At 52.8% G+C, this 20233-nt stretch overlaps 11 protein-coding genes across 19 annotated transcripts in view; 6 read left to right on the top strand and 5 right to left on the bottom strand.

Moving 5' to 3' along the window:
- The window catches only part of LOC103823993 (scale keratin-like), a 14734-nt gene extending 12644 nt beyond the window's left edge, over positions 1 to 2090 (bottom strand). Inside the window, exon 1 of the mRNA XM_050984620.1 lies at positions 2075 to 2090. The gene's annotated coding sequence lies outside the window, so the exon portion shown is untranslated. The remainder of the gene's footprint in view (positions 1 to 2074) is intronic.
- LOC127060649 (scale keratin-like) overlaps positions 1 to 4641 on the top strand; it is a 38187-nt gene extending 33546 nt beyond the window's left edge. For all 3 annotated transcript variants that reach the window (XR_007779815.1, XR_007779818.1, XR_007779817.1), the window contains one exon: positions 4394 to 4641. The gene's annotated coding sequence lies outside the window, so the exon portion shown is untranslated. The remainder of the gene's footprint in view (positions 1 to 4393) is intronic.
- LOC127059081 (scale keratin-like) overlaps positions 1 to 4641 on the top strand; it is a 23210-nt gene extending 18569 nt beyond the window's left edge. The window contains exon 5 of the mRNA XM_050984243.1: positions 4394 to 4641. The gene's annotated coding sequence lies outside the window, so the exon portion shown is untranslated. The remainder of the gene's footprint in view (positions 1 to 4393) is intronic.
- LOC108963505 (scale keratin-like) overlaps positions 1 to 4641 on the top strand; it is a 22401-nt gene extending 17760 nt beyond the window's left edge. Inside the window, exon 4 of the transcript XR_007779822.1 lies at positions 4394 to 4641. The gene's annotated coding sequence lies outside the window, so the exon portion shown is untranslated. The remainder of the gene's footprint in view (positions 1 to 4393) is intronic.
- LOC103823992 (scale keratin-like) overlaps positions 1 to 6220 on the top strand; it is a 7582-nt gene extending 1362 nt beyond the window's left edge. Inside the window, exons 1-2 of one of the 2 annotated variants that reach the window (XM_009099193.4) lie at positions 5161 to 5296; positions 5399 to 6220. In XM_009099193.4, coding sequence (XP_009097441.1) covers positions 5423 to 5815 — 393 coding nt within the window. In that variant the 5' untranslated portion in view covers positions 5161 to 5296; positions 5399 to 5422 and the 3' untranslated portion in view covers positions 5816 to 6220. Of the gene's footprint in view, positions 1 to 5160; positions 5297 to 5398 lie in introns of those variants that run through there. The other variant, XM_050984630.1, reaches the window with a different exon arrangement.
- LOC108963472 (scale keratin-like) overlaps positions 1 to 12349 on the bottom strand; it is a 16593-nt gene extending 4244 nt beyond the window's left edge. Inside the window, exons 1-2 of the mRNA XM_050984562.1 lie at positions 12195 to 12349; positions 10072 to 11585 (exon numbers count right to left, since the gene is read on the bottom strand). Of these exons, the coding sequence (XP_050840519.1) occupies positions 10762 to 11568 (807 nt within the window). The 5' untranslated portion in view covers positions 11569 to 11585; positions 12195 to 12349 and the 3' untranslated portion in view covers positions 10072 to 10761. The remainder of the gene's footprint in view (positions 1 to 10071; positions 11586 to 12194) is intronic.
- Positions 1 to 20233, bottom strand: part of LOC127060650 (scale keratin-like) — a 68075-nt gene that overhangs the window by 9331 nt on the left and 38511 nt on the right.
- On the bottom strand, positions 1547 to 10009 carry LOC127060648 (scale keratin-like). Of its 3 annotated transcripts, none has more exons than XM_050984584.1 (3): positions 9710 to 10009; positions 4902 to 4938; positions 1547 to 1972 (listed from the first exon to the last, which is right to left on the bottom strand). In XM_050984584.1, exons 1-3 carry the CDS (start codon positions 9871 to 9873, stop codon positions 1556 to 1558), a joined length of 618 nt encoding a protein of 205 aa, XP_050840541.1. In that variant the 5' UTR covers positions 9874 to 10009; the 3' UTR covers positions 1547 to 1555. The 3 variants fall into 3 exon arrangements, with proteins under 3 accessions (XP_050840541.1, XP_050840543.1, XP_050840542.1); XM_050984585.1 differs by lacking the exon at positions 1547 to 1972 and adding an exon at positions 4195 to 4794; XM_050984586.1 differs by lacking the exons at positions 4902 to 4938; positions 9710 to 10009 and adding an exon at positions 2075 to 2182.
- On the top strand, positions 2573 to 3173 carry LOC127060661 (scale keratin-like). The gene is given in 2 exon segments (XM_050984624.1): positions 2573 to 2821; positions 2823 to 3173. Coding segments are annotated over 2 exon segments (393 nt in total). The 5' UTR covers positions 2573 to 2596; the 3' UTR covers positions 2991 to 3173.
- Positions 14172 to 15752, top strand: LOC108963471 (scale keratin-like). Of its 4 annotated transcripts, none has more exons than XM_030232171.2 (2): positions 14172 to 14256; positions 14576 to 15752. In XM_030232171.2, the coding sequence occupies exon 2, from the start codon at positions 14593 to 14595 to the stop codon at positions 15382 to 15384; it is 792 nt and encodes a 263-aa protein (XP_030088031.2). In that variant the 5' UTR covers positions 14172 to 14256; positions 14576 to 14592; the 3' UTR covers positions 15385 to 15752. The 4 variants fall into 4 exon arrangements, with proteins under 4 accessions (XP_030088031.2, XP_050840520.1, XP_050840522.1 ...); XM_050984563.1 differs by having other exon boundaries at positions 14178 to 14256; positions 14541 to 15752; XM_050984565.1 differs by having other exon boundaries at positions 14202 to 14256; positions 14537 to 15752.
- LOC103823991 (feather beta keratin-like) lies at positions 16584 to 18384 on the bottom strand. Its single transcript, XM_009099192.4, has 2 exons — positions 18245 to 18384; positions 16584 to 17290 (listed from the first exon to the last, which is right to left on the bottom strand). The coding sequence occupies exons 1-2, from the start codon at positions 18358 to 18360 to the stop codon at positions 16924 to 16926; spliced, it is 483 nt and encodes a 160-aa protein (XP_009097440.2). The 5' UTR covers positions 18361 to 18384; the 3' UTR covers positions 16584 to 16923.

Genomic DNA, 20233 nt, shown 5'->3' with positions numbered 1-20233 from the left:
GGGGCTGGGCGGCCTCTACGGCCTGGCGCCACCAGGCCTCGGGGGGCTCTGCACCTTTGGCAGAGCCTACGCTGCTCCCGCCTGCAGCCCTTGCGCCCTGCCCCGCTACAGCAAGAAGCTCTGGGGACACCTGCGGGCCCTGCTAGAGCCACCAGCAACAGCCCCCAAAGGCCATGGGGCGCCTCAGCCCAGCATGGAGAAGCTGAGCTCTGCACAAGCTGCCCTGGCCTCCTGCAGCCCATGACACCCGGCCTGCCTGGGGCCTGCCCTCCCTCCCTCTCCCTGCCTCTCCTGCCCTTCTTGGTTCAATAAAGTTTTCCTGCATCCAATTCCTGTCTCTCTGCCTCTTTGCCATCACCAGGAAGTCTGTGGGCATCGGGGAGTCACAAGAATGGGAGGGGAAATGATTTTGCTGGGATTGCCAGGGGCAATGGAAGATGGATGGGGAAGGGGAAAGGAAAGGAGATGCTGGACAGACACAGTAATGTGGACTAGAAAATGAAAACAAAATGGACACTGAATTAAAAGCTAGAGAATATTGGGAAGGGGTTGGGTTTGGTGAAGAACGTGAAAGACGAGAAGGACAAGAAGGAGCAGGGGAAGGAGGAGTAAGATGAAGAGGACAAGAGGAAGGAGGGAATGGAAAATAGGAAGAGGAAAGAGAATGTGAAGAAGCAAGACAAAAGGAAGTAGAAGATGGAGAAGAGGAAAGAGAAGATGGGAAACAGGGAGTGGGAGAAATATAAAGAAGATAGACTAAGACGTAGCAGGGGAAGCAGAAGGAGTTGATGACAAGGAACTTTGATGTCAAGGGAAGAGTGAGGGGGAAGTCTCTCCCTGATTTCTGTCCCAGGCCTTTAGCAAAACTATTGTGGCACTGAGGGGCTGGAGCTCTGGTAGCCTTTGCCCCAGAAAGGCTCCCATCTCCATTACCAACTCCCCTCTTTGCCAACACAACTGCACGTGTGTAATAGATCCTGGTCACATGGCTGGCAGGCAGGAGGATGTGTCTGACTTCAGGCAGAGTGCTTGGAGCTCCTTGTCCTTGTCCTTGTCCTTCTTCTTCTCCTTCTTCTCCTCCTGCCTCTGTTTCTTCTCTTGTATCTAATTCTCCTCCTCCTAGTTCTTTCTCTCCTAACACCTCCAGTTCCTAAAGTTCTCTTTTTTATCCCTCCACTTCCACTTTGATTTCATTTTGACCTCAAATTCAATATCCGATGACCCACTACATTTTCTGTATATCCTCTCCATTCCTCTTAGGTTTTCCACTCTTTGTGGACTTCCCAGCATCACCAATTCCCTTCCCACTCTTCGAACTCCCCCATTCCAAGGGGTATCCATGACTCCAGAAAAGGAGGCAAAGAGGCAGGAATTGGATGCAGGAAAACTTTATTGAACCAAGAAGAGCACGAGAGGCAGGGAGAGGGAGGGAGGGCAGGCCCCAGGCAGGCCGGGTGTTACGGGCTGCAGGAGGCCAGGGCAGCTTGTGCAGAGCTCAGCTTCTCCACGCTGGGCTGAGGCGGCCCCAGGGGCTTTGGGGCTGCTACTGGTGGCTCTAGCAGGGCCCGCAGGTGTCCCAGAGCTTCTTGCTGTAGCGGGGCAGGGCGCAAGGGCTGCAGGCGGGAGCAGCGTAGGCTCTGCCAAAGGTGCAGAGGCCCCCCGAGGCCTGGGTGGCGCCAGCGCCATAGAGGCCGCCCAGCCCCAGGGAGCCGCCAAAAGCCGGAGCTCCGGAGGAGCCCACCACGGCCTGCTGGGGGAAGGAGCTGAGGATGGGGCCGGGGAAGGTGACCACCACGGGCGGTGGCTGGATGAAGGCAGAGGAGTCGGGGCACTGGCGGGCGCACAGCTCGTTGCAGCTCTCAGCGATGGGCTGGGGCACAGCCACGCTGGTCCTGGGGGGGCACAGCTCCGTGCTGGTCCTGGGGGGGCACAGGTCGTAGCAGGACATCTTGCAGTGGGATCCGAGGGTGCTCTGCAAGAGAGGGCAGCCATGGCAGGAGAGCAGCTCAGGGCAGCACTTAACCACCAGGCCAAGGTGCCAGGGAGCCATGAGCAAAAGCTCTGGCACACTTACCCTTGTTCCTGAGGAGGAGAAGGTGGCCAGGACAGTGCTTGGTCCACTCTGGCCCTGGAAGGGCTTTTATAGCAGCCCCGGCATTGCTCAGCTCCAGCCTGGCCAATCAGTAGCCCATGCCTGGGTGCAATCACTGCTATCAAGTCGCAAACGTGGCAGGAAGGACAAGATCACTTGGGCAGCGGGATGACACCTGGGGGATGCTGACTCAGGGAGGGGCAGGGGCTGCAAAACTCTGGTGTCAGCAGCAGCAGCAGCAGCAGCAGGGAGTGTCCCCTGTGCAGATTGGCCAGGCTGGAGCTGAGCAATGGCGGGGGTCCTATAAAAGCCCTGCCAGGGTCAGACTGGACCAAGCACTTCCCTGGCCACCTTCTCCTCGTCACGAACAAGGGTAAGTGTGCCAGAGCTTCTGCTCATGACTCCCTGCTCCAGCCGTGACTCCGGTGGCTTGGGCTCTGCCCTGGTCTGCTCTCCTGCCATGGCTGCCCTCTCTTGCAGAGCACCCTCGGATCCCACTGCACGATGTCCTGCTACGACCTGTGCCCCCCCAGGACCAGCACGGAGCTGTGCCCCCCCAGGACCAGCGTGGCTGTGCCCCAGCCCATCGCTGAGAGCTGCAACGAGCTGTGCGCCCGCCAGTGCCCCGACTCCTCTGCCTTCATCCAGCCACCGCCCGTGGTGGTCACCTTCCCCGGCCCCATCCTCAGCTCCTTCCCCCAGCAGGCCGTGGTGGGCTCCTCCGGAGCTACCGGCCTTTGGCGGCTCCCTGGGGCTGGGCGGCCTCTACGGCGCTGGCGCCACCCAGGCCTCGGGGGGCCTCTGCACCTTTGGCAGAGCCTACGCTGCTCCCGCCTGCAGCCCTTGCGCCCTGCCCCGCTACAGCAAGAAGCTCTGGGACACCTGCGGGCCCTGCTAGAGCCACCAGCAACAGCCCCAAAGGCCCTGGGGCCGCCTCAGCCCAGCATGGAGAAGCTGAGCTCTGCACAAGCTGCCCTGGCCTCCTGCAACCCGTGACACCCGGCCTGCCTGGGGCCTGCCCTCCCTTCCTCTCCCTGCCTCTCCTGCCCTTCGTGGTACAATAAAGTTTTCCTGCATCCAATTCCTGTCTCTTTGCCTCCTTTTCTGGAGTCATGGATACCCCTGGGAATGGGGGAGTTCGAAGAGTGGGAAGGGAATTGGTGATGCTGGGAAGTCCACAAGGGACTGGAAAATCTAAGAGGAATGGGAAGGTTATACAGAAAAAGTAGTGGGTCATCGGAAGTTGAGATCAAAATGGAATCAAAGGGGAAGTGGAGAGATAAAAAAGAGAACTTTGGGAACTGGAGATGTTGGGAGAGAAAGAACTAGGAGGAGGAGAATGAGGGACAGAACAAGAAACAGAAGGAGGAGGAGAAGAAGGAGAAGAAGGAGAAGAAGAAGAAGGACAAGGACAAAGAGCTCCAAGCACTCTGCCTGAAGTCAGACACATCCTCCTGCTTGCCGGCCATGAGACCAGGATCTATTACACACGTGCAGTTGTGTTGGCAAAGAGGGGAGTTGGTAATGGAGATGGGAGCCTTTCTGGGGCAAAGGCTACCAGAGCTCCAGCCCCTCAGTGCCACCATCGTTTTGCTAAAGGACCTGGGACAGAAATCAGTGAGAGCCTTCCCCCTCACTTTTCCCTTTATATAAAATTTCCTTTTCATCGACTCCTTCTGGTTCCCCTGCTATGACAGTCTATCTTCTTTATATTTCTCCCACTCCCTGTTTCTCATCTTCTTTCCTCTTTCCTTCTTCTACTTCCTTGTCTTGTTCTCACATCTCTTCCCTTCTATTTCCTTCCTCCTTCCACTCTTCTTATCTTACTCTCCTTCCCTGTCTCATGCCTTCTCGTCTTTCTCCTTCTTCTCCTAACCCAACACCTTCCCAATAATCTCTAGCTTTTAATTCAGTGTCCATTTTGTTTTCATTTTCTTGTCCACATCACTTTTGTCTGTCCATCATCTCTTTTCCATTCCCCCTCCCCTTCCACCTTCCATTGCCCCTGGAAATACCAGCAACACCATTTCCCCTCGCAGTCTGAGGATTCCCCGATGCCCACAGACTTCCTGGTGATGGCAAAAGAGGCAGAGAGACAGGAATTGGATGCAGGAAAACTTTATTGAACCAAGAAGGGCAGGAGAGGCAGGGAGAGGGAGGGAGGGCAGGCCCCAGGCAGGCCGGGTGTTACGGGCTGCAGGAGGCCAGGGCAGCTAGTGCAGAGCTCAGCTTCTCCACGCTGGGCTGAGGCGGCCCCAGGGCCTTTGGGGCTGCTGCTGGTGGCTCTAGCAGGGCCCGCAGGTGTCCCAGAGCTTCTTGCTGTAGCGGGGCAGGGCGCAAGGGCTGCAGGCGGGAGCAGCGTAGGCTCTGCCAAAGGTGCAGAGGCCCCCCGAGGCCTGGGTGGCGCCGGCGCCGTAGAGGCCGCCCAGCCCCAGGGAGCCGCCAAAGGCCGGAGCTCCGGAGGAGCCCACCACGGCCTGCTGGGGGAAGGAGCTGAGGATGGGGCCGGGGAAGGTGACCACCACGGGCGGTGGCTGGATGAAGGCAGAGGAGTCGGGGCACTGGCGGGCGCACAGCTCGTTGCAGCTCTCAGCGATGGGCTGGGGCACAGCCACGCTGGTCCTGGGGGGACACAGCTCCGTGCTGGTCCTGGGTGGGCACAGGTCGTAGCAGGACATCGTGCAGTGGGATCCGAGGGTGCTCTGCAAGACAGGGCAGCCATGGCAGGAGAGCAGCCCAAGGAAGCACCCGAGCCACAGGGGCCAGGTCTGAAGCAGGGAGCCATGAGCAGAAGCTCTGGCACACTTACCCTTGTTCGTGACGAGGAGAAGGTGGCCAGGGCAGTGCTTAGTCCACTCTGGCCCTGGCAGGGCTTTTATAGCAGCTCCAGAATTGCTCAGCTCCTGCCTGGCCAATCTGCACAGGGGACACTCCCTGCTGCTGCTGCTGCTGACACCAGGGCTGTGCAGCCCCTGCCCCTCCCTGAGTCAGCATCCCCCAGGTGCCAACCCAGCACATTCCGCTGCCCAAGCCATCTTGTCCTTCCTGCCACGTGAGGGACTTGATAGCAGTGATTGCACCCAGGCATGGGCTACTGATTGGCCAGAGTGGAGCTGAGCAATGCCGGGGCTCCTATAAAAGCCCTGCCAGGGCCAGACTGGACCAAGCACTGCCCTGGCCACCTTCTCCTCCACAGGAACAAGGGTAAGTGTGCCAGTGCTGCTGCTCGTGGCTCTCTGGCACCTTGGCCTGGTGGTTAAGTGCTGCCCTGGTCTGCTCTCCTGCCATGGTTGCCCTCTCTTGCAGAGCACCCTCAGATCCCACACCAAGATGTCCTGCTACGACCTGTGCCCCCCCAGAACCAGCACGGAGCTGTGCCCCCCCAGGACCAGCGTGGCTGTGCCCCAGCCCATCGCTGAGAGCTGCAACGAGCTGTGCGCCCGCCAGTGCCCCGACTCCTCTGCCTTCATCCAGCCACCGCCCGTGGTGGTCACCTTCCCCGGCCCCATCCTCAGCTCCTTCCCCCAGCAGGCCGTGGTGGGCTCCTCCGGAGCACCGGCCTTTGGCGGCTCCCTGGGGCTGGGCGGCCTCTACGGCGCCGGCGCCACCCAGGCCTCGGGGGGCCTCTGCACCTTTGGCAGAGCCTACGCTGCTCCCGCCTGCAGCCCTTGCGCCCTGCCCCGCTACAGCAAGAAGCTCTGGGACACCTGTGGTTCCTGCTAGATTCATCCCAGAGCCTTTTTAATATGTCAGCAATGGTTTAATATTGATCTCATTCATTAGAATTGTTGCTGCCACTACTCTTTCCTTCAAAACTTTTCTTATGTTGACTATTTTACTTTGTCTCCAGTTTTAAGATCTAATCCTTAATGTTCTGTTTTGTGAATTTATTATGGATAACAATGTCATTTGCTCTTTCCTTATCTTTGTTCTTTATTCTTTATTTCGGTTATATCAACCCCATGTCATATCTGCATTTTTTTAGCTCCACTTCTTGACAACTGCATGAGTTAAAAATCTGGCTTTATTATTTCGATTCTCTATGTTCCTGCTGTTTCCCCATGTTTTCCTTTGTGCTCCATGTGATTTATTCAAGTTGTTCCTTCAATAAATCTTTTACGCATCGAATTTTTGTGGTTTTATCATTTTTTTTATTTTAAATGATGCTGAATACTCACTAGAGGTCTTACCTGCTCATAACAGAGCTATTCAACTTGACCATTTCTGCTTGCTTAAATCTCTGGAGAGCAACTGGAGAGGGCCTGGGCGTGCTGGAGCCACTCTGAGAGGATCAGCCTGCCCTGGATGACACAAAAGGGAAAGTAAGAGCAGAGCAGGGCAGGGCAGGGCAGGGCCTGGCCAAACCCAGCGGCTACGAAGGATCTGATCAGGACTGATTTGCCTGGCAGCTCCTCCCTGCTTTGGGCGCTGTTACTCAGCCCTGGGACGTGCAAGGACTCCAAAACAACAAAACAGGGAGCAGGGATCATGGCTGGGTTCTTCCCAAGGGCTCTCACAGCCCTTGTTGCTCAGAAAATCTGCTCCTAGATGTTTGTTTTTTTCCTCACAGAAACCCTACAAATAAATTTTGTAGTCCAGAGAGCGCTGAAATCGGGGTGTTTTAAATCCAAAGTGGAGAGAGGCAATCACAGAATCATGGAATGGTTTAGGTGGGAAGGGATCTTAAAATCATCTCGTTCCACACCCTGCCATGGGCAGGGACACCTTCCACCACCCCAGGTTGCTGCAAGCCCTGCCCAGCCTGACCTTGGACACTGCCAGGGATGGGACAGCCATGGAATATCCTGTGCCAGGGCATCCTCACGCTCACAGGGGGGAATTTATCCCCAAAATCGCATCTAAACCTCCTCCCTGTCAGTCTGAACCCATTTCCCCTTGTCCTGCAACTCCATCCCTCGGGAATTGTCTCTCCCTGTGTTTCTTGCCGCCCCTTCAGGTCCTGCAAGGCCACAATGAGGTCAGCTCAGAGCTTCCCCTTCTCCAAACAGAATAATTCCAGTTCTCTCAGCCTTCCCTCCCAGCAGAGCTGCTCCATCCCTCGGATCCCATCCTGGAGCCTCCTCTGGGCTCTCCCCAGCAGCTCCAGGTCCTCCCTGGGCTGGAATCCAGGGCAGCTCTGCAGGTGAGGTCTCACCTGAGCAGGGCAGATCTCCCCTGGTGCCCACAGCGGTTTTGATGCAGCCCAGGAGAAATCAAGGGGTTGGGTTTGAAGAGAGTTTGTGCCAGGGATGAGGCACAACTTGCTCTGACTGTCAGATTTTTGTAAAATATAAATCAAGGCAAGGAAATCCACCCCAGGCTGGGAGATGGGAACCACTCCAAGCCTTTCTGGGCTTGGAGAATCATTTTTGTCCTTCCCCTGCAGCAAATACAGGGAAATTTGTTGGGGCAACAAACAAAACACAAACCTAAACCCAAATCCTTTTTCACCTGCAGAGAAAATGAAAACATTGGTGGGAACCTGGACCACAACAACCAATCTTCAGTGTAGGAATTCAGAGCAGATCTCTGGGGGGATTTCTCAGGAGTTACCAGAAGGGTCTGTAAAATGCACTGGATACAGGTGAAAAACTAAAAGTTGTGCTCTGAAAAATCACCAAAAAAAGGTATATAACCACAAATATTTATTTTTAAATTGAAAATATAGATTGAAATAAGGCAAGCACAGCAAAAGTGGAATCTTAAACTCACAGAGGATTCAACCATGGAAATGAAAAGGATGTTTTTTTAAAGAAGGAAAAGAAGATCTGCATTAATCATTAACCCTTGACTTCCAATGGCACAAATAATGATTTCATTAAAGTAATGGCAGGCACCACCTTGTTTCCTGCATATTAAAGCAGCTGGGGTTGTGTAAGAGTGAAATGTCTAAATCTCTCATGTCATACAACACCGAACATTAGCTGGGTTGAACAGCAGATAATGGATGTTTGTGAAATCATTACAAAGTATTTTTCTCAAGAAGGGCCAGAACACTCTTGATAAGAGATTGCACCTGCGACATTAAAGAAAAACCTTGATCTGCCTCTTGATTTTTCCTCAAAACTGGAATCACAGGACTTGATATGGGAACTTTCAGCACCATTGACCCCTTTAAAACTGAATTTCATTTCCCACTAAAACCTTTCTAGTTAAACAAAGTGATTTTTATCTGGGATTGATTCCAAACCTTCCTCTCAATGGAAAATTATTGGGGAATTGCTGAGTGTCCTGGATGATCTCAGCAGATATTCATGACCCCTCAAATCCATCTCAGACCAACAAGGTCTCTTTAATTAAGGGTGGAAAACACATTTATTCCTGGGTACTTCTGGAATCAGCTGGTTTCTGCTTCTAATTAATTTATCAGATAATTTTAAAGGGCTGTTAAGGAAAAATGTCCATGTCAGCCAAAGATGAGTCTTACAAAATCTTGGAGCAGACAAGCTCATGACAAGGTTGTAAAGGAAGAAGCAACATGTGGAGTCAGCTTAATGAACATGGTAATTCCAGTGAGGTCACTCTAATGATGCCAGGAGTTGCCAGCGCCAATTAAGACCCAAGATTAAAGAAATCAGGATGGTGAAACTCCGACATCACACGATAGGAGAATGTGAATGAAATCAGAACTGCCACAAACTCCAAACTTTCGTGACTCAAAGCTGGTAAACAATTTATTTCAGGCAGAACCCCCACTGCAAGCAAGATTCCGAGCCTCAGGAATGTTGGGATCCTCTATATAAGCTCCAGTGCCTGGGTCCATCCAGACACTTCTCGCAGCTCATTCGCCTTGTGGAGCTTAGTGAGTATGAATTTTGAATTTCTTTCTATTTCTTTAATCAGAGCTTGTACCAGAGCAGTTGTAGGGGATTCCTTTAGGAATGCTGAGATTTAGAACAGCTTTACACCTTTTCTGTCTGGAATTACTCTTAATGAAACCAGTGGGAAATGTGGGATTTGGCAGTCCCCAAATCTTTGGGAGTCCCCAGATCTTCCCAACTTCCCAACTTTGGGGAAATTCATGGGAGATGGGACTGGGGTTTTTATATTGTTCTTCAGGGTAGGCATTTCCAAAAGCTGAATGACACAACCATGTGGGGCCAGAACAAAGATCAGTTTGTGAGGTCTGGTCATTCTGGGGATGGTTTTACACAGGAATTTTTTTATTAAGGTGCTCAGTGGGTGTTCACCGTGACGGTCAAGGCTGAACATAAACCACAAGGCAGTGATTTCACTCATGTTGAAAATTTCTGTCATCAACTTCTGAGTTTTTATAGTGTTTACGCCTCTATCTGTCACAAACCAAGTGTGAGCCCAGCAAGATGTCCTGCTATGACCCCTAGGCCAGGGCAGACAGAGCCAGACTGGGCACAGGGACTGGGGCAGGGATTGTGAGGTCTGGGGCTGTGGGGGCCAGGGCTCTGAGGGGGCTGCAGGGCACAGGGCCAGCACTGGGCAGGGTGGGCAAGGCTGTGTGACTTTGGTCAGTCAGGGTTTGTGGCAAGTCTGAGAACAAGCCACTGCTGGAGTGGGAGGTCCCCATGTCTGTTCTAAGCCTGGTTTTTCTGAATTTCCTTTCAGCCTCATCTCTCTAACACCAAGATGTCCTGCTACGACCTGTGCCCCCCCAGGACCAGCACGGAGCTGTGCCCCCCCAGGACCAGCGTGGCTGTGCCCCAGCCCATCGCTGAGAGCTGCAACGAGCTGTGCGCCCGCCAGTGCCCCGACTCCTCTGCCTTCATCCAGCCACCGCCCGTGGTGGTCACCTTCCCCGGCCCCATCCTCAGCTCCTTCCCCCAGCAGGCCGTGGTGGGCTCCTCCGGAGCTCCGGCCTTTGGCGGCTCCCTGGGGCTGGGCGGCCTCTACGGCGCCGGCGCCACCCAGGCCTCGGGGGGCCTCTGCACCTTTGGCAGAGCCTACGCTGCTCCCGCCTGCAGCTCTTGCGCCCTGCCCCGCTACAGCAAGAAGCTCTGGGACACCTGCGGGTCCTGCTAGAGCCACCAGCAACAGCCCCAAAGCCCTGGGGCCGCCTCAGCCCAGCATGGAGAAGCTGAGCTCTGCACAAGCTGCCCTGGCCTCCTGCAGCCCGTGACACCCGGCCTGCCTGGGGCCTGCCCACCCTCCCTCTCCCTGCCTCTCCTGCCCTTCTTGAGACAATAAAGTTTTCCTGCATCCAATTCCTGTCTCTTTTCCTCTTTTTCCCAAATGACAAAGACCCAAGGGCCTTGGCCAAGCGAGGAACTCCAGGCATCTCCTTCCAGAACAAGAGGGAATATCCCCCCAGAGGAAAGCAAGGACCAATGAAAACCAGAGAGACTTTTGTGCAACACCAACAGGGGTTTAATGTCAGAGAGAACAGCAACAGCCAAGGGCAGGGAATCCAGGCGATCCCAGGGGCAGCAGGGAATGCAGAACTCGGGCTCTGGGAGCAGGGACCAGCTCAGGACCAGGACAAGCCAGGGATGGAGGGGTCCGGGCACAGAGAGGGGATGGAGGGCTCAGGGAAGCCCGAGGGATGGAGGGCTCAGGGCAGAGAGAGGGGATGGAGGGCTCTGGGCACACCCAGCGTTGCTGGGCACACTCAATCGGCTTCTGCCCGGTGTCCCGATGGCCTGGGCCAGGCTCCAGGGCTGGCACTGCCTCTGGAGGCTGGCACTGTCAGGGGGGCTTTAGAAAAACCCACAGCTCCCACGGCGGGACCTGCTCCATCTCTGGGAGCCAGGCAGGGAATAGCCCAGGCCCCGTGAGGAGAAGCCAGAGCTGTAGGACCTCCCACAATTGCCAAAGGAGCCCCCATAGCCCCCCAGGGAGCCCCCATAACCCCCGAGGGAGCCCCCATAGCCCCCCAGGGAGCCCCCATAGCCCCCAAAGGAGCCCCCATAGCCCCCGAGGGAGCCCCCATAGCCAGTGTCACCTCCATAACCCAGGGAACGGCCATAGCCAAGGGAGCCCCCATATCCAAGGGAGCCCCCATAGCTCTGGGAGCCCCCATAGCCCCCACAGCTTCCCAGGCCAAGGGAGCCCCCATAGCCAAGGGATCCCCCATAGCCAAGGGAGCCCCCATAGCCTGAGAAACCCCCATAGCCACGGGAGCCCCCATATCCAAGGGAACCCCCATAGCCCTGGGAGCCCCCATAGCCAGATGAGCCCCCATAACCTCCAGACCCAAAGGAGCCCCCATAGCCAGAGGAGCCCAAATAGCCCCCAGAACCCCCAGATCCTCCCAGCCCAAAGGAGCCCCCGTAGCCCTGTGAGCTTCGGGAACTGAAGGAACGCCCCGGCAAGGCTGGGCCCGACGATCCCACCACGCTCTCCTGAGGGCAGGTGCTGAGCACAGGGCCCGGGATGGTCACCACCACTGGTGGGGGCAGGATCAGGGCTCTGGAGTCGGGGCACTGCTGCACACACGGCTCGTTGGTGCTCTCGGCGATGGGCTGGGGGCAGCTGACGCCGCAGGACTGGCTGGAGTAGGACATCCTTCTGTGCTGGGAGGCTGCAGGGCACAGCAGGAGAAAGGTGTCAGATCCAGAAATTTCCACTGTGCTTTGCCATGGAAAATGTGGGAGCCCAGAGTTTGTTGCTTTCCAAATCTGACCCTTATCTGACCACAAAAATCCCATTCTAGACTCTGCTTGCTGTCATAAGGTGCCCAAGTTGTCACACACAGATGAAAACATCTGGTGTCATCTCTGGTGACACTTACACTGTGACAAATCTGGTTTTTTTCTCTTTATAAATTTATTAAGGCCAACTGAAATCTAGCAATGTATCTATAGGAAGTTAAGAAATGTCAGATACATAGAAGAAACTTTTGTTGTTTCATATCCTTTCCCAAGTAGCCCTCAGCTTCCAAACCAGAACATTTACCCTTATAATCCAACAGGGTGGGAATGATCGCTCAGATATTTTTAAATTTTAGAGTCACGCATTTTACCTAAAATGCCTGGAAATGGTTATTCCAAGTGGCATGGTGAAAATTCACATTTTATTCTACAACAGCTTTCTCAGACCCACAGTTTTTTAATCTGCCCATCCATAACATCAAAGAATTGGAAAGGGGAAAAAGAAAGATAGAGAAGGATAGAGGTCAAATCGGACTTACCCTGTTCACCAAGGCGAATAACTCAGGGGATGTGGATGGAGAGGCTCGGAGTGGTGGCAGCTTTTATACATTTCCCAAAGTGCTTACAAGGACAAAACGCCCTCCGTGCCTCCGGTCCCACACAGAACAACCCTCACACGGAGGGATTTAATTCTGCTGGCTTTGCACTGCCACTCCCCACGCACAAAAACGGGCGTGAGGCCGTGTCAGGACAGACTTGAGGCCATCGAGCTGGTGAATGATGAGGTAATAATCCCCATCACGAGAGCTGCCTTTGGGTTCGATGAGTTCAGATTAATTAACTTCGTCTTTGAAAATTCGGGTGAATCCCGTGAAAATCCACGGGAGCTGCACAAAAAGAGAGAGACAGGTATGAAAAATGAAGAAAATATCAATTATTTCCAAATGGTTTAGAAACGTGAGGGGTTTTTATCTGTGTTTGCAGCTCAAATACCATTAATTACTCAACAATTCCAAGCTGGGCTCCATTGTTCCATCCCCTGCTGGCTTTGGATTGTCACGGAGGCAGTGACACTTGGAGGATGTTCCAGATCCTTCCAGGACCATGAGGGGCTTTGTGAACGCCCACAGGAAATTCATATTTGGTGTGTTAGACACGAACACGGAAATGTCAGCGCCCAAAACTGGGGCAGGAGCCTCAGTTCAGAGACACGTGAGCTGAGGGCTCTGTGTCATGAGGCACAATTTCATGGGCAAAACATTTACAGGTGAGACTCCAAGAGCTGAGATTTTAGAACATCAACTTGAGACCCCTTTTGTGCAGAACACTGATAGTTAAGCCTGGAAATTCAGATAATTTGCAGTCAGGCTTTAATTTCTCCCCTAAAATTTAAGATATTTCAGTGAAATGCTGCCTCATAAATTAAGAAGAAGCTTCACTGGATGTGGCAGATGATGCACTTGTCACAGTCATTCCAAACATGTTAATAGTTAATAAAATAAAGAATTTGAGCTCATGAATGAAAATTAAATCATTGCCAGCACTGACATTATTAATCAAGTGCTGATTAAGGAATCAAGAGGAGTGACATTGATTGATATTTTCAAGTGATGCTGTTTCATAACAAGGGAGCTCCTAACTCAGAATAAATCCTCATAACTCCCAGCTCCATTTAATAGGATAATAACAGAAATTGCAAGCACTGACTATTAATGAGTATTTGTGAGGCAGCTTAAAGTCATTATCCTCCAGTACCTCTCATTATTATCAGCAAATCCTGATGACACTTCACAAACAGAGCTATTTTACAATTTAGAGGGAATTTATTACCTCTCTTTTGCAATGCCATAAAATTATAAAACGATTGTAAGCGGAAAGAAATTAAATAACTGCAGGACGTCCCAGACTCATCCTAATTAAATATATTTTTATTTTATTATTGCTTTATTAAATTCTCCCTTTTTTCTGTAGTGCTCAGTACTTCATGTGGGGCGGGAAAGAAAATTAAGATTTTTAATTTATTTCAAACTGAACTTCTGGAAGTTGAGATTTCAAATGAAATCATGAAATATTTGGAATTAGCTTAAGGCCGAGGCTTCTTCAGGCTGTACCAATTTCTGCCTCTTTGGGGACAACTTTTACAGGTCCCTACTCAGCTATGAGGAGAATTCATGTCCTCTCAAAGCCACGATTTTAGGTCCAGCTGGGCGACCTTCACCTGGTGAAGGTGGCACCACAAAGAGCTCCACACCATGGTGATGGTGGCCATTCAAATGTCCCGATTTAACAGGACATTAAAGTTGGACTCAAGCAGGACTGGCTTTAAGCGATGACCCCATGACCACCCTTCAGCCCCACGTCCCCAAATCCCCTCAGATGGCCCTCAGAGGGAGCTGATTGCCATCAGCAGTTGTGTCATAGCCACGCGAGTTTGGGAGGGACATTGCTGAGGTGACAGAATGGAAGCACCCACTGGCGGCGTTGGTTTTGTAATAAACCAGGATGGGAGGCTCAGAGGGTGGCTTTGAGGAGGATATAAAAGCTCAGATCACCCACAGCCCTTCATCCACTGCTCCTGTTCCCATCCCTGCAGCGAACCAGGTGAGTGGTGTCACTCATCCCCATAAAATCTGAATTCCTGCAGAAAGTCAATCAGCCTTTTTTCCTCTTCCTCTTGGCTTCTTTTTCACTGGTCATACACCTTGGACTGAATCTTTGTGCTATAAGTTTGTTTAATTTATCCTCTTACAAGGATGATCATGGTGAGAGGAAGGCTAAAGGTGGAGATGATACAATAATGGGACTTCTTTGATATCACCTTTGAATTTATGTGTTTCCCTCAGATATTTCACACACAGTTTTTAATTTCGATTCTTCTCAGTCAGTTTAGCTTCAAAGTCCTTTCTGCTGTGCCCTGCAGCCTCCCAGCACAGAAGGATGTCCTACTCCAGCCAGTCCTGCGGCGTCAGCTGCCCCCAGCCCATCGCCGAGAGCACCAACGAGCCGTGTGTGCAGCAGTGCCCCGACTCCAGAGCCCTGATCCTGCCCCCGCCGGTGGTGGTGACCATCCCAGGCCCCGTGCTCAGCACCTGCCCCCAAGAGAGCGTTGTGGGATCGTCGGGCCCAGCCTTGCCGGGGCGTTCCTTCAGTTCCCGCAGCTCGCAGGGCTACGGGGGCTCCTTTGGGCTGGGAGGATCTGGGGGTTCTGGGGGCTATTTGGGCTCCTCTGGCTATGGGGGCTCCTTTGGGTGGGGACCTTATGGAGGTTCACAGGGCTATGGGGGTTCCTTTGGGTTGGGTGGCTCCCGTGGTTATAGGGGCTCCTTTGGGTCTGGAGGTTATGGGGGCTATGGGAGCTATGGGGGCTCCCAGGGCTATGGGGGTTTCTCAGGCTATGGGGGCTCCCTTGGATATGGGGGCTCCCAGGGCTATGGGGGCTCCCTTGGCCTGGGAAGCTGTGGGGGCTATGGGGGCTCCCAGGGCTATGGGGGCTCCCTTGGCTACGGCCATTCCCTGGGCTATGGAGGTGACACTGGCTATGGGGGCTCCTTTGGGGGCTATGGGGGCTCCTTTGGGGGCTATGGGGGCTCCCTGGGGGGCTATGGGGGCTCCTTTGGCAATTGTGGGAGGTCCTACAGCTCTGGCTTCTCCTCACGGGGCCTGGGCTATTCCCTGCCTGGCTCCCAGAGATGGAGCAGGTCCCGCCGTGGGAGCTGTGGGTTTTTCTAAAGCCCCCCCTGGCAGTGCCAGCCTCCAGAGGCAGTGCCAGCCCTGGAGCCTGGCCCAGGCCATGGGGACACCGGGCAGGAGTCACTGGCAGTGGCAGCTGAGTGTGCCCAGCAACGCTGGGTGTGCCCTGAGCCCTCCATCCCCTCTCTGTGCCCTGAGCCCTCCATCCCTCGGCGTTCCCTGAGCCCTCCATCCCCTCTCTGTGCCCGGACCCCTCCATCCCTGGCTTGTCCTGGTCCTGAGCTGGTCCCTGCTCCCAGAGCCCGAGTTCTGCATTCCCTGCTGCCCCTGGGATCGCCTGGATTCCCTGCCTTCGGCTGTTGCTATTCTCTCTGACATTAAACCCCTGTTGGTGTTGCACAAAAGTCTCTCTGGTTTTCATTGGTCCTTTATTTTTTCCTCCCGGAGCAGAACTCCCCAGCGTGCTGAGGGTTCCTTATCGCAGGATCTGCCCTGCTCCAGGTGTTTAAAATGTGGAATGGGAGTTTAATTGGGGTACTTAACACCATGTTGAGGAATGTTTGTTTAGCAATTTGCCCGTCATTAACTTCCCCGAGGTTCTGAGTAATTGTCCTTGCTCTGAGGATTCCTGGTGACACCCCAGGCCCCTCAATCACCACATCGTTTAGCAAACAATTAAGACATAATTGCAGCGTTTCTAAGCTAGCAGGACGACAAGGGAAGGACGAGACCTAAGTTTTCATTCTGTCGTTAAGTTTTGAAAGTTCTGCTTGGGTTTGTTCAGCCTGAGGAAGAGAAGCTTCGGAGTGACCTGATTTCACCTTCCAGCGTCTGAAGGAGCCGACAAAAAAAAAATATTTCCAAATGCCTGGAGGGCCAGGGCATGGGGGAATGGGTTCGAATTTATGGAGAGGAGGTTTAGGTGGGATGTTGGAATAAATTAAATAAAGTTTTGTCCCTAAAGCTGCTTTAGCTTTCCCACCATTTCCCCCCATTTGTTGCTAACCAGGAGTGATTATTTCATATTGTTCTTCCAGAAATGAGGAAAAAGGGAAAATATTCCCCAAAAAAAAAAAAAAAAAGGATATTACTCATTGTTTATATTTATCTAACTCCTCAGTGATTAGCAAGTAACTTAAATGCAGCTCTGCTCGGTACTCACAATTTATGCACAGGCAAATTTCTGCCAGAGAAGGTTCCAAAGAGAAAGAGAGAGAAAGAACATTCCAAACCACAAATTGTGATGCGCCATCTATTTAATGAGCAAGAAGTGGAATTAAAATAAAAAATACAGCAAAAGAAAGCAGAAGGGTTGAATACAGATTAAAATTCATCACCGATTTCCAGGCAGTGCTTTACAGCTGGACACCCAGCGACAATCGAGTGACATTTTTCACCTCCCTGACTGCTCAGAAAGGCATCAAATGGGGAAAGCCGAGCTCCTGCAGCGCCGGGAGCTCAGGGCAAAGCTGCGGGGGTCAGCAAGCCAGTGGGCACGGGCTCAGTCCTGCATCTCATCGCGCTTTCCTGCATCCCATCGCGCTCTCCATCTCCTGCTCATCCCTTCCCGAGGCTCCCTCAGGGCCCGCAGCGGTTGGAGCGCCGGTAGGACCTCCCATAGAGCCCCCCCAAACCCGAGTACCCCAAACTGCCCAGCCCCGAGGAGCTGCCAGAGTTGATGGGGACGCCCCCGGCACTCAGAGCATCCCCGACGGCGGCGGAGGCTGAGGATCCCACGGCGGTGTTCTGGGGGAAGGAGCTGAGGATGGGTCCGGGCAGGGTGACCACCACAGGAGAGGGCTGGATCACGTAGGTGGAGTCCTGGCACTGCCGCACACAGGGCTCGTTGCAGCTGTTGGCCAGCGGGGTGGGGCCGCAGGACGTGGGGGCACAGAGGTCGTAGCAGGACATGGCTGTGGGGTGAGAGTCTGGAAGGCAAGGAGGTCTGGAATGCAAGGAGCGAGGTGTAATTAGTCACGTAATTAAGCTGTTGTGGTGATGGAGAGCGCAAGGAGCGCGTGGGGAATGAAAGGAAGGGTTGGTCTCGTGTTGAAAGGGGATTTCAGTGATGCTCAGGGCTCTCCACACCACAAAGGGCAGCTCCACCTCCTTCTGAGCGGCTCTGAGCGCTCCTTCCCCACCACACTCCTCCCGCAGCCCTGAAATAAGCGAGGAGGTGAGGGAGCAGGCAGTGGGGAAAGCAAAGAAAAGCTGTGCCCCAAAACAGAGGGAAAATAAAAAAACTCCTCAGCAGGTAAAAATGAGGAGCAGAAATTTCACCTTGAGGTCTTGGGTCTGAGCACCATCCCTGGATGTGTTCAAAAAAAGACTGGATGTGGCACTTAGTGCCATGACCTAGTTGAGCTGTTAGAACATGGGTTGGACTCGATGGTCTTAAAGGTCCCTTCCAACCTAGAAATTCTGTGATTCTGTGAGCAAGGCAGCTCAGGGAATCTCCCTCTGGGGACATTCAGACCCTCGTGCCCAGGAATCTCCCTCTTCAGAATCCCAAACCCACTTGGAGGCATTCCTGTGTCACCTGCCCTGGAAGATCTCCAGAGATCCCTTCCAACTCCGAACATTTTGTGATTCCATCCCGAGAGCCAAAAGCTCTGCACAGATTCCCCACATCTGCTCCCAGCTGCTGAGCAGAGCTCAGGCAGAGCTTGGGACTTCTTGGAACACAAAGATTTGGGTGACACCAATGAAAAAATCCGGGATCAGCACAGGAACGACCTCCACCCTTCACAGAAGTCCCTCCCTGGAGAAAAAACTGCTTCGAGGTTTCCCCAGCAATTTTAAAGAGTGCAAACCTCGGGCTGCTACACGCGAAGAGCAGAAAAATTAAACACAAAGACAGCAACAATCCAAAGAAAGTGGGAAGCAGATCGAGACTTACCCTTTTCTCCAAGGAGAAGAAAGAAGGAGTGGTTGTAGCTCCTCCGACCGTGCTGGTTTTATACCCTGGCCCAGAGAGCCCGAGGACCTGGGACACAAATTGTGCTTGTAGCTCATTAGCAGCCAATTGCTAACGATTCCTCATATGCAAAATACCCCTGGCTGGGGGTTTACTTTCCCTCTCCGTTTGTGTTTCTTGCCTGGATTTCCTTTCCTCCCTGTAATGTATGCATTCCTCCGGAGAGGTTTCTTTTATCCTCAAATCTTAGGAGCCCGGGTAATTCCTGATCAGAGGCTGATTCATCTGGGTCACCCAGGAAATTGTTTTGCATCCTAAGGAACCATGACACGGATGAATGAAACCATCGGGAAAGGTGCAGCGACCTTCGCTGTGAAATCCCTTTCCCCCTGCATGGAGGGCACAAGTTTTTGGCACACACACCTGGCTCTGAGAAGGGCAGAAATTCCTATTTCTGCCTCAGTGTTTCACCAAATTCCTCTCAAGCAGAAGGAGAGAGACAAAAATAAAGGAAATAAAATCATTAGAAAGCATTTAGAGCTGAACTCCCCCACTCGCAAAGGTACTGGGAAATGGATTATTTGAGGGAACAGATTTTATTTTCTTGACTCAGCAGAGAGCATGAAAGAGGATCAGCACTTGATTTATTCCTTTATTGTTAAACCACCACGCTCCCATGATGGAATCTGAGACACAATTTGGGAACTGAGTGTCCAAGTCCTTCATCTCAGGAGTCTCCAGGTTGGGTTTTCTCCCTACATTAAACCAGGACAGCGACTGAGGTCAGCTGGAGGATGCCTGGGAATTTGGGGCTGCTCAAAGCCTTGCCCAAGCTCATCTTTGGGGTCATCAAAGACGCCAAAGCCTTTTACATCTGCCACTAAATTATTGCTTTCCCCTGCTGGGCTTCCCACTATTATGCAAAATTGTTCCCCAAATGAATAGCAGTTATTTAGAGATGTTTGTAATGTTCCTGTTCCTTTTTTCCTTCTTTGAAAGCCAATTCTGGCTTTCACTTTGCACGTCTCAAAGATCACCTCGGCGTGCAGCAATTCCAGTTCCTTTTCAAAGGCAATTTCCAGATTAAAAAGTAATCGCAGACAATGCCGGAGCAGACTGGAGGGCAGGGCCGAGCATTCCAACCTCTCGTGGTGTTTCATCTCCGAGGCAGAGACAGGCAAATCAGCCCCGAACTGGGAGTATCTTCCCCAACATCTCCTGGGAAATAAACGCTGGTTGGAGACTTCTGAAGAGCAGAAGTCTTCAAAGTTCCCCAAACATTTCCCTCGACCACTCAGACATGCAAATGGGGGACGATCAGGAAACGGGCAGGGAAGGACTCTTTGAACATGACCAGGGGTTCAAAGGGGTGGCCAAGATTCCTGATGGATTCCAACAACTTCCCCACCAGCTCCAATCCTTTCACCTTGTCCTTGAAATACAAATCAGAATTTGCATCCACTCAATTCCAGCCGTGCGTCGCTGGATGTCCCCAGTTTGGGATGACCCAAAATGATGACACGATGGATAGAAACCCAAAATGATGACACGATGGATGCAAACTCTCCTGTCCCTCAAGACTGACCAGACCTTCCCGAAGTTCTCGCTGCACGCACAGAAATGTCAAAAAAATCGGTTGTCCAGAGAAGCTGTGGCTGCCCCATCCCTGGAAGTGTCCAAGGCTGGGTTGGACAGGGCTTGGAGCACACTGGGATAGTGGAAGGTGTCCCTGCCCATGGTTTCGATGATCTTTAGGCCCACCCAAACCATTCCATGATTCCCTGACTTTCCTTAATAACAATAATTATCTATCGATTCCCAGACCAGCTCATGCTTTGAAAGCCAACTCATCCAAAGCTGCAGAGACGATAAAAAGAGCCCAAATTCCACTTCTGAAGGTGATCCTAAGTCCAGCTGGTCTGGCTGGCTCCATCTTCTCCTCCTGGGACCCGAGAGCTTTTGGGATGTTGC

The sequence above is a fragment of the Serinus canaria genome, chromosome 25 (assembly GCF_022539315.1).
Source record: "Serinus canaria isolate serCan28SL12 chromosome 25, serCan2020, whole genome shotgun sequence".
Classification (NCBI taxonomy): Eukaryota; Metazoa; Chordata; class Aves; order Passeriformes; family Fringillidae; genus Serinus; species Serinus canaria.
Note: the sequence above shows the minus strand (reverse complement) of the source record. Positions and strands in the feature narration are given on the sequence as shown.